This window comes from Haliotis rubra, unplaced genomic scaffold, assembly GCF_003918875.1.
Source record: "Haliotis rubra isolate DU_JTF1 unplaced genomic scaffold, ASM391887v1 Scf9, whole genome shotgun sequence".
In the NCBI taxonomy this organism is placed as follows: Eukaryota; Metazoa; Mollusca; class Gastropoda; order Lepetellida; family Haliotidae; genus Haliotis; species Haliotis rubra.
The window spans coordinates 1076234-1088554 of record NW_025767634.1 but is presented as its reverse complement, the minus strand read 5'-3'; the positions used below and the strand labels follow the sequence as shown (position 1 = coordinate 1088554).

Sequence of the window (12321 nt, the reverse complement as noted above, 5' to 3'; positions counted from 1 at the left end):
ACCAACAAATTGTAACTAAATTCTGAATAAGGAACTGTCAAACCATACTGAAAGACGCCAACTATCTGACAATCCATTCCATCTTCAACTAGCTCTTACAAACATGGTTCAATTGGGAGGGAGCTAATCAGGCCAGAGGGCTGAAAGCCATACTGAAAGACGTCAACTCTCTGACAACCATTCCGTCTTCAACTAGCTCTTACAAACATGGTTCAATTGGGAGGGAGCTAATCAGGCCAGAGGGCTGACAGCCATACTGAAAGACGTCAACTCTCTGACAACCCATTCCGTCTTCAACTATTTCTTACAAACATGGTTCAATTGGGAGGGAGCTAATCAGGCCAGAGGGCTGAAAGCACAACCCACCTTTCTGAGATAGCCTTCTCTTCATTCAGCATCTGGTCAAACTTGAGCTGTTTCTTCTCCATCTGACTGGTAGTGGACCTCTGACTGTCACGCTCTATTGTCAGGTCCTCCACCTAATCAAAGTATATTGTGTAATGCATTGATCAAAAACCTACAACTGCTTTCATCTACATGTGAGTGAGTTGGGTTTTACGCCACTTTTAGAAATATTCCAGCAATATCACGGCGGGGGACACCAGAAATGGGCTTCACACATTGTGTCCATGTGGGGAATCGAACCCAGGGTGAGAGAACGCTTTAACCACTAGGCATAGCATTTGGGGGTTACAAAGATTTGGATCTTTGGATCTGGGACACCATGGAAATAACGTGACTAGCCATGTGGCATGTTTTTACAGCAGCAATAGCAATGGCATGAGAGCTGTTAATTCTGCAGCCAGAAATCTTTCAGCTGTATCATGTCAGCCTCTAGATACTGAAGTCTGGACCAGATAATCAAGTGATAATCAAAAATCGTGGACACAGTTACATTCAATCAACCAAAACAAGTGACTATACACACTAGACATTTGTAAGTTTAGCCTACCTCAGCTTGCAGCTTCTTGCGGGACTTGTCCAGCCTCTCATTCTGTGTGCGAGCCTCCTCAAGTTGAGCCTGTAGAGCATCCATGTCACGGGCAGCCTTCTTCCTCACCTCCTCCAAGGCCTCAGCATTAGCAGTATCATTTTCAAACTTCTTCTTCATGTCAACCATCTGCATTCACAGAGTGATGTCCATTAATCATACAGTTTGCCAATCAACAAAGCAACTTCCTTCTATCCAGGACTTCCATGACGTGAAATTCTCAGCTGTCTCAACCATTCATAGTGGGAATAAAGCCTATCAGTATATAGTTTGTGAATTCAGAACAATACATCCCGAAATCACAATCTTATCGAAGCTGGTATAAGAATTCCTACAGTCAAAATATATCCTTATAAACCAATAAATAAGTACTCTCACAGATACAATCATTATCCAAGCTGACCATGATGGTTAGTTCAACCAAAATCAATATAAAAGTCAAGACTCCACTTGCCTTGTTATTAGCTTCTCCCAATTGCCTCTCCAGATTCTTCTTAGATTCCTCCTCCTCCTCAAGTCTGTCTGCAAGCTGGCCGATCTCATCATTAGCCTGACGTAATTTGGATTGGGCAGACAGTTTTTGACGAGTCTCCTCTTGCATTAGATCCTGAATTACAAACAAATTTTCAGATCAGGCAAATAACAAAAGCACATTTGCATCAAAGCTAGAAACTGTATGAAAAGTAGGAAGAGATAGGAATTATGTTAGTTAAGCAATACACCTGCTCTCTTACCCTATGAAACATATTGGTCTTCATGGGTGTTTTTATTCATGTCAACCTATTCAACATCTGTAGCAGAAGATACTTTTCCAATACAATAAGAGAGATTCAGGCAATAGTGCAGTACTTAATACTCCCAAGGGGCTGTACTGTCAATTTGTTGTGTATGGCACACTATAAAATGTTCATATCACATGGAAACGGTCAGTCATACACTGAACCTGGGCAGGCACTGCAGTGATTAATATTATAACAATGCATGTCCTCGGAGTACGATGACACAAGATCAGTCAAATCACTTAGCCTGACCACCCAACCCATTTGGATGTCCCTTCCAACCTTTACATGTTGATGGACAAATTCTACCCTTGGTTTCACATCCCATCCCCTGAGCCATACCTGAGAATCAGCCAACTGGGCATCCAGACTGGACACCTTGGAGCTCAGCTGCATAGCCTTGGTCTCCGCCTGCTCCAGCTGCTGGCCGGTGGTGTCTAGTTCTGTGGCCAGCTTCGTCACCTTCTCGATAGTCTCGCCTCGGCCCTGGTCCAGCTCCTGCAGCTTAATGGAGGTCTCTTGCAGCTGCTGCTCAGCCTGCTTCCTCTTCCGCTCAGACTCCTGCTTGGCCATCTGGACCTGCTTCAGGTCATTAGCAAGGTCCTGGTTCTCGGCTTCCAGAGTCGTCTTGCTCTTCTCCATCACATTCTTGCCCTGAAATCCATCAGAAATCAATCAGTCACCATTGTTGGCTTCTTCATATAAATTTTAGCTTCAAAGTCTGTGGAAGCTTTCCAACAAAGCAACACTAGACCGTGAACTGAAAAGTATTGCATTAAACAACATCTTAATTTGGTTTAATTTTTGGCATACATTGTTACTAGTAAACATATTGATCAACTGCAGGTTTACTAGAAATACTTTTTCTCTCTCTCGGATTATTACTCTGCACATGCGGCCAACAAGCTCACTTCTGTTTAAAAGACTAGGTAGTGTGATGACAGTCAAAATGCAGGATTACAGTATGCTATAGAGCTGGCATTATTTGCTGGAATTTCAAGTTTTAACATGGGTTGTTGTGATTGAGTGTTCACCTTCCTGACTGTCTCGATCTCTTCGCTGAGGTTCTCCATCTGCTGTTGGTACTTATGCCTCATGTCCTGGATGCCCTCCTCATGCTGACGCTGAGTTAAGTCCAACAACTTTTTCAGGTCCTTGATTTCAGTCTCACGCTTGTTCCTTAAGTCCACAGCAGCTGCTGTGCTGTCCAACTCGGCCTCAAACTCTGTCTTCAGAGCCTCCAGTTCCTACAGGTAAATAGTATACGGCATTAGTGGACAAGAGCTGTTTCTACAATACTATCAGTTAGGATAGGAAAGAGTCCTTTGCGGAGATTTACGCTATATAATGCTATCCATTATTATTATCTAACGAACCACTACAAGTAACTTTAGATTCAACAATGAAACGCTGAAGAAAATGTCACCTAAATAGTCAATTACATATTGTGGAAAGTGAAATTTCTTTCACAGGCTTATGGGTAAGGTGCTGAGACACCCAGGTTCGTAATCTGATATTCAATGCACCTAATATGACCACTTAGGTGATGCTTCATATCAGTGGGAAAGCTTTGCCCAATGAATTGCAAAGTGTACATTATTTCCACATAGTGAAGGATCATTATAATATCTGCCATGAAAACTTTGACCTTGTAACCCCGGGCCCCTTTTCACAAAGCTCTCGTAAGGCTAAGATCTCGTAACTTTCCTCGTAACATTCCTACCTCCTATACTGTAACATTGACTTACGATAGTCGTAGCGCTACGAGAGCTTTGTGAAACGGGACCCAGGACAGGCATGTAAAAGTGAGGTGTGGAACAAGCTCAGTGCACTAGTTTTCACCAACCTCATTAAGGTCCCTCTTCTGTTTCTCTGCCTTATTTCTGCTCTCCTTCTCAGAGTCCAGGTCCTCCTGCAGTTCCTGAACCTGGTTCAGATATTCTCTGATCTGCTTGTTCATGTTCGACCTTGTTATGGACTCCTCATCAGTTCTGGAACATGAACCACATAATATACACCCATCAACTCTGCCATGATCACTGATGTAAGTGAATCTTTGCATCTATGCAAGCCTTCATGTTTATTAATTCTATATGACCTCCCCATCACTAATATATTCATTAAATCTCAAAGTTGCCTTGCTTTAAAATACCATTACACAGTCCCAAGACCAAGTCTTTCACTTAACAAAATATCTTAGATATGGTCCCCACAACCATTAAATTTCTCAAAGTGTTTCTTACTTCTGAAGGGCCTGCTGCACCTCCTCCTCACGTCTGCTGAGCTGGGTCTGCAAATCCTCAACCTGCTGCCTTTTCTCATTCAGCTGGTCACGCAGGTCATTCAGCTCGGACTCAAGCCTTCGTCTGATCTTCTCCAGCTCCTGGCGAGCCTGCTGCTCCTTGCGGAGCCTTTCCTCCAGATCTGCAATGATGGCCTCATACTTGTTCTTCAGCTTGCCCAGCTGCTTCGCCTTCTCCTCCTCTTCCACCATCTGTGATTGAACGTCATTCATACGCTCTTCCATCTGTTTGCGTTCCTTCAACAGTTTCTGATTCATGTCCTCAGCTACTGCCATGTCCTCCTCTATCTTCTTCACCTTGGAATCATTTGTCACCTTCTCCAACTGCAGTTTCTGCCGAGCCTGTTCCTCTTCCTCCAGCCTGTAACATGGATCACTGACTACAAGCACAGCACATTAAAGAAGGTCTTCTTATTCACAAGCCAGATTTTGTTATTGCTTGGGTTACACTTTGCTTGAAAGTGTTTTAAACTATTTTGAAATTTATCAGGTGTCTTTTCTATAAATTAAGGTGATTTTGAAATATACCACACCTGGCCTTTCATGATAATGATAGGAATACACAGGTTGGAAAGGGATAGTACATACTGTTCTTCCAGATCCTGTATCGTCTGGTTGTATTTCTTTTTCTCATCCACGAGAGCATTGCATCGATCTTCCTCCTCTTCAATACGCAGCTCCATATCATGCAAGACATCCTCCAGTTCTTGTTTCCGAGCAGCAAGCCGAGCTCGTGCCTAGACAGCAAACAGATACTCCATGAACCATTGCACATGTCGTTGTACGCAGACACGGTTACAATGTTTAGTTATTTTGAGACATAGAACTTTGAGAATGTAAATGGCACAAGGCTGATTATCCTGATTATTAATTATTACAAGATGTTTGAGGACCTAATCTGACAAAAATGGTTTCAAAACCTCCTGTGAGTGATGTAATCAAAAGCACTTTGTTGAGCATTCACCTCTTCAGCCTCTTGACAAATGGCACTCTCAGCCTCTAGCTGTTCAGCCAGGATGTTCTTCTCCTCAATGATCTGTGCATAGCGACGCTCGACCTCATCATAATCCTGCTTCTGTTTATCAAAACTGTCCTTGACCTTCTTCAGCTCCTCCTCCACCACCTTCTGTTTCTCTTCCTGCCCTGTCACCTGCAGCAGCGGCTTCACCTGGAAGGGGACAAACAATACAGGAATCTGCCTACCAGTACATTAAATACATTCTTCACAGCTTATCTTCCTCGGAGGGAAAAAAATGACCCGTTACATGCGATACACAGAAAATCAAAAGAGCTCTGTTTCTGATGAGTGAGAATAGTTTTCCACTGTTTATAGCTGCATTCCAGCAATATAACAGCAAGGACACCAGGCACTGGCTTCACACATGGTACCATTGTGGGGAATAGACAAACACTTTAACCATTAGTCTGGATGATGATGTCTGTTAGCTTGAGGCAAGATGATCTCAAAGCAAACACAGCACCATCATATTCTTTTGTTTTTGACAGAGATAATAATTTTGAAACAAACTCTACCAAAATGTTCTTAAATACAAAGTTACTGATAGTTTGTGTTACAAAGTTGCACTTTAAGTGCTAGACATCTAAAATGTTTTCAGTCTAGGTGAAAATATACTGCTGACCGAAATATTATGTCTTCAAGCCATGAAGCATTGTTATTGAGTCTTAATAGTACCGATGTAATGGTTAACTGAAACTATGGAATGGTATTATAGCTTCAAAAAGCAAAATAGCTTAAAAAGACAAGTAGGCGGCAACAGGGCGTGTATATTTACCTTAGTGAAAAGTCTCCACCACTGCCAGTTCCTCAGCTTGAGGTAGGCAGCACAGTTTCTCTGAATCACACGGATAGCATTGATCTGCTGCAGACGTCTCATGTGGTTTCTGGACAACAAAAACAACAAATTAAACTAGCAGTTTAGCAAAATGAACCACAATGGGTCTATCAATTTTCAGACTCACAGTAATAAAACATGTGGTGGCATGCAGTCATTACTTTATTGATTGACACATATCTTCTTCAAACCGGACAGATAAATGGTCTCCACATGACCTACCTTCTGGCCAAAAGTCCCCTGGCCAGTGCCTGGAACTGGATAATGATGTCTGTGAGCTTGAGGTCTCTCTCCTCCTCCAGGTGAGCCAACACTCCAGCACGGAAGAAGATCTTACTCTGACCGACACGGAACAAGTTCCCATCCAACTCCAAGGCACTGATCTGTTAAGTAAAAACATGTTGATGTGCACTTTAAAGATTTAACAAGAAGACAAAGTCATCAATATCCCCCGCAATGGCAAAATACTCTTCATGAATGTCTACGAGTTATGATGTCAAATGTTTTGGCGTGTACATAGCTAAGTGGAAGGAATGTACTGAAAGGTTTCAAAGTTCTGCTCCAGAAAGGAGCACTACCACCAATTCAGATGAAGCCAAACTTGTTGCCATGGAAACGCTAAAAAACCATTTTATTCAGAAATCCAAAACTAGCAAAAGGCACCAGTTCACCACTAGACCTACCTATGTATGAAATTTTGTGATGAAACAGTGAACAGTTTTTAAGTTCTGCTCCTGAAAAGAGCACTACCACCAATTTCAGTCAAAGTGAAACTTGTTGCCATGGAAACGCCAAAAATATTTTATTCAGAAATCCAAAACTACCAAAAGGCACCAGTTCACCACAAGACCTACCTATGTATGAAATTTGGTGATGAAACAGTGAACAGTTTCTAAGCTCTGCTCCGGAAATGAGTACTACCACCAATTTAAGTCTAAGTGAAATCTGTTGCCATGGAAACGCCAAAAACACTTTATTCAGAAATCCAAAACTACCGAAAGGCACCAGTTCACCACCAGATCTATCTACGTGCCAAGTTTGGTGAAGAAATAGTGAATGGTTTTAAAGTTCTGCTCCGGAAAAGAGCACTAACACCAATTTCAGGCTAAGTCAAACTTGTTGCCATGGAAACGCAAAAAAATGTCATGAATGTCTACGAGTTATGAATGTCTATGTGCCAAGTTTGGTGATGAAACATTGAACGGTTTTAGAGTTCTGCTCCGGAAAAGAGTACTACCACTAATTTGAGTCTAAGTCAAACTTGTTGCCATGGAAACGCAAAAAATATTTTATTCAGAAATCCCAAACTACCAAAAGGCATCAGTAAACCATCAGATCTATCTATGTGCCAAGTTTGGTGAAGAAATATTGAACAGTTTTAGAGTTATGCTTCGGAAAAGTCAAATGTGCACGGACGGACGGACGGAGTCCATTTTAATACCCCCATTTTAATTAAGGTCATCTGTAGTATGAATCAAAGATACAAACACACAAAGCGAGTCATTTCTTGGAGGGGGGATGGTTCTGACAAGCAATTCCATTTATGTTAAAGTGTCAATATTCTTCATAATAATGACTGAATGATTCACTCTGAAGCATACTTCAGTTATAATTCCATGAAACCATCTTCAATTCTCTCTCTAATCTTTGTTCTCTCTCTTATTAAACTGAAATCACTCATACACATCTACTTATTTATTCTCTCCTTACAAAGGAACAATGGGCGATGCACATTCATATCTTAAACCAAAATTAACAGAACTAATACACATACTTACCATTTTCTCCACAGCCTTTTTGCCATCCATGAATCCTCGTGGGATGGCATTGGGTGTGAGGATCTCATATCGCTGTCGGAACTCCTGGAACAGGATTCTGTTGGGGAAACCTTGACGACAGATTCGGATGCCCTCCAAGACACCATTACATCTCAGCTGCTCCAGCACAAGGGGAGAGTCTATCTTTCCAGCCTGGAGTTGGAAAACAAAAGCATGAGTCTTTGTAACTGGGCACTGTCGAGGATACATATTAACCAGAAACCTTTTCTAGCCCAAATAGTGGTGGCATATGACCCCCCCAAATATCTGAAAATCATTAGTTCATAGAATACCTTACATCAGAAATACTGACTCGCCTAGATGCATGAAAGTTGTTAAGTCCAACAAAGCCCTAGTTAACAAGTGTGAGAGTTAACGGTCACTTTGACAGTATCATGTACTTCATGGCTGCCAGGTGTATATTATAAGCTGTTCACCAGCCACGAGGGGGCATGGGTTGATGTACCCTTGATGTTTGTTTATGTTCCCTGAGCCCAAAGTATATTACACCTGGCATGGCTGCCAGGTGTATATGAGCAAATATGACGTGCCTTATGACCAAACAACATAAAAATAACAGTGTGATCATTCCAAACTTCCATCGTGTCTTAAGAAAAAGCATCTCAGCCCATTAACTCATCTCGTCTTCCACAACACACATATTTATCCTGATTACACCTGCATCTATTTACCTTCTTTTCATGATTGGGAATGATACATCTGACAAAGTTGGGGTTGGTGTTTCTCAGGGTGGCCATGAGCTTGGCTAGCTGCTCCTTGTACAGTTGACCCACGGTACGGAACATGCCCTTGCGTGTCCGAGACCCAAACATGGTGTCCACAGCAGCCGCTGCTCCCATCCCAACAATCTCAGCTGAAACACGGAGGTCGTCACCATTATACAAACTCTTCCCTAAGTGACAGCTGTCCATATAATTGAGTAGGACCCTGGCAAACCCACAAGGAAATTACACAGGATCCTTGTTACACAAAGTTACCATAATTTTAAGATGAACACAGAGGCATTTTTTTTACAACAGTCAAAATGCTGAGATTGCTTGAAGGAACAGGGACGCTATCTACAAAGTATTCAAAGTATTACATCATCCATACGTCAATGATAAAGCATAGTTACGATAGGTCATAACATTACAAAGGCTTTAGAGACTTTGTGGATTGGGACCCTGGATGAAGATCTCCATTTCAGTCTGCTCTCTCAACCATCACGAGTGACTGAAGCATATCTAAACCATCAAGGTGTGACGTGAAAGAAAAACGTCTACTTTAAATTCTTTTTAAGTAGCATAAAATGCTAAAAATGAGTGAGTATAGTTTTATGCCGCACTCAGCAATATTCCAGCTATATGGCAGCAGTCTGTAAATAGTCGAGTCTGGACCAGACAATCCAGTGATCAACATCATGAGCACTGATCAACATAATTGGGAAGCTCGATGACATGTGTCAACCATGTCAGAGTGCTTGACCACCCGGTCCCATTAGTTACCTCTTACGACAATATATATGCTCATAGAGCCACTTAAAGCCATACCATCTTTCCAGATTGATGTTACAAAGTTATCAGAGGAAGCCTGCATCAATGACACCACATTTTCATTGAGGGGATCCATGTTCTTCAAAAGCCAGTTGGCAGCCTGGTAGTCAACCTGTAAACAAGGGAACAGTGTTCAGTCTGTCATTCAAAATCTTTACTTTACATTATAAAAATTGAATTTCGCAAATAAAGTGGTCACGAATCAAATGCATTGGGATTTTGAGACTGCAACAGGCTTATCCCCTTTCAGATCTACAAGCCAGGGCCCCGTTTCACAAAGCTCTGGCCCAAGATCGTGAACCTTTCAAGCATGGTAGAATTTGCTAACAGTAACACTGAAGTGAATGCTGGAGAAAAGATACTCTAGATCTTGAGGTCTATGAGCTTTGTGAAACGGGCCCCATCTATACATTTACTGCTCAGAATGCTCAAAAATATTTATCATATTTTCACTTTGTATGAAAGTTGTTTCACTCTGCAGTCAGAGATACTCAAGCTACGTCAGCAGTGTGAACAACATTCAGGGTATTACCTATCTTGGTATAATGATGTGCAAGTCATGGAACCTTACTACCAGATCCCAATACAAGTAACAGTTGTCAGACAATACCAGGACTGACTGACAGTTTGGTTTTACGCCGCTTTTAGCAATATTCCAGCTACATCACGGCAAGGGAACAGCAGAAATGAGCTTCACACATTGTACCCATGTGGGGATTCGAACCCGGGTCTTCGGCGTGATGAGCCAACGCTTTAACCACTAGGCTACCCCACCGCTCCGACAATACCAGGAGCATGGATACAAACTGTCAGATGACAGGTAACACATAGTACTGAAAGAGTTCCCCAGTCTGTTTACTTAGTCTGCCGGCACAGTCAGATGACAGGTAACACATAGCAATGAAGAGACCCCCAAGTCTATTAACTTGCCATGCCTCTAGAGTCATAGTCTTGTAGCATTGAAGACTTCCCTGGGCTATATACTTACTCTGCCAGCATAGTGAACAAGGGAGAAGTCAGCATCTGCTCTGAAGTCAGGTTTGTGGAACTTCGGGTGACCAGTGTGCTGGGCAGTCAGTTTCTCAACAAACGTCTTGTCTGTGGCCTTCGGGAACCAACACTCTTCATCCAAAAAGAGCCAGGATACCCATCGGCTGTGAACAAATAACACAAGTACGTTAGCTGATGGGTGAAAATGAGTATGCTAAATCAGACCTCAACCAGAATCTTTGTGAAGTTTTGAGTGAAAAGATCACTCTATATTACTGTTACACACAGGAATTCACATCCATGCATTTATGTCCTCTTTTATATAATATCACATTATTTTTGCCACAGGTCATAAACTATGCTTCATATGAGGACTACTTGACATGATGGATAAGCTAACCTTCTCCAGAAGGTCAATAGTGGGCTGCAGATCAAGACCAAAGTCAATGAACTTCCACTCAATGCCTTCTCTCTGGTACTCTTCCTGCTCCAGGATGAACATGGTGTGGTTGAACAACTGCTGCAGTTTCTCATTGGTGTAGTTGATGCACAGTTGTTCAAAGGAGTTCATCTGAAACACACAAAATGTTTGCTAGGCACATCCAGTTTCAGATCAAATAATTCCTGCAGTATATAAAAATTGTGTCCAAACTTTATCGAAAGTGGAGTTTGTTGATGTTTCCATGGATTCTCTGATGTAGGAAATTGTTTCAGGTTCATTGTCAAGATCTTTATTTGACATATCCATCAGTTCACACTGAGTTGTCTCCCTTTTATCATTTACATGAGACTACACAACTATACATTCTGATAAACATATTTACTGATTAAAGTAAGTGGTGTCCAAACCAAACCTGAATATTTCAAACCCACAACCCATGAAAGCAAAAGTGACTTAATCTTTAATCAAAAATATTGTTGGAGAATAATATTTTCTCATTAAAAATCTCCATTTGAAATTAAGTTCTGTTGCCATATTAATCCTGAAACCATCTGTCTGCAGCTGATGACTGCCAAAACTCACAACGTTTCATGCAACAGCTTGACACTGAAGTTGGCAGATTTTGAATCAAAATGAAAAAGCATAGCTGGGACCATAAAGTGGGAAAATTGGGCCCCAAAAGCTAGGCCATTCTTGCTAAAACTCTACGAGTCTAAGAAAGGTGACCGGAAACTCATCCAATCCATTGCGGACACTGATCTTACAATACAGTCAAACCAAATGATAAATCTCAACATCTGAAACAAAAGCATGCATTACAACATAAACATAGAAAGTGTTGTTCTAATCAGTTTGAAGTAACGTAAATTACAATGAGTGTAAAGCATAAGAGAAGAAAGTGAAAGTCAGAAATAGGTAAACTAACCCTCCCAGTTGATCAATTCATCTACTGCTACAGAAACTGACTGACTTGTAATGAGAACTCCTTATGATGAGAGTTAAATTCGAAAATATCATGCACTAATTATTCTTTAAATATTTACAAAGGAATCTCACTTAACTATTGCCAATCAATGACACATGAAATCTGTAAAATCCTAATAACATATTGAAACTGTTTCCTCCAATTTCAAACATTACAAGACAATATTCTCCTACTTGTGCTTGTGCTTCATGAAGTGTGAGTTCCACAGACATGCACACTTTATGGTAATTAATCAACTTTCACACCTGTTAGCAAAGACGTTCAAAATGTATAAATATTTTCAATGTAAGAAAAACAAATACAGTGTGCTGTATGTTAAGAGACGCCAACCTCCATATAATAGAGTGTTTCACTCAAACCAATAGCTTAACAATACAATAGCAAGGGCACCATGTGCCACAAACTGATCCTTTAGTGACTCAACAAGGCTCTTATGACTTCTCCACAGCCTTTCACATGTTCCTATTGTTTATTAAATATTTGATGATGTTTTAGCCAGTACTGGGAAGTAGGTGTGTCAGTTCTGTTTCATGTAGGCGAGCCCACAAAGATGCAGGTCTTTGAAGATTACCAATTCGATGAGTATGGTTTTACACTGCTTTTAGCAAT

The 12321-nt window shown here is 41.3% G+C and overlaps 1 protein-coding gene across 1 annotated transcript in view; it reads right to left on the bottom strand.

The window, feature by feature from the left end:
- The window catches only part of LOC124263885 (myosin-10-like), a 73206-nt gene that overhangs the window by 12307 nt on the left and 48578 nt on the right, over positions 1–12321 (bottom strand). The window contains 17 exon segments of the mRNA XM_046698612.1: positions 367–479; positions 953–1120; positions 1446–1598; positions 2113–2424; positions 2805–3017; positions 3617–3761; positions 4014–4433; positions 4661–4809; positions 5037–5240; positions 5866–5974; positions 6148–6308; positions 7704–7895; positions 8435–8616; positions 9293–9407; positions 10284–10427; positions 10429–10449; positions 10686–10877. Of these exon segments, the coding sequence (XP_046554568.1) occupies positions 367–479; positions 953–1120; positions 1446–1598; positions 2113–2424; positions 2805–3017; positions 3617–3761; positions 4014–4433; positions 4661–4809; positions 5037–5240; positions 5866–5974; positions 6148–6308; positions 7704–7895; positions 8435–8616; positions 9293–9407; positions 10284–10427; positions 10429–10449; positions 10686–10877 (2993 nt within the window).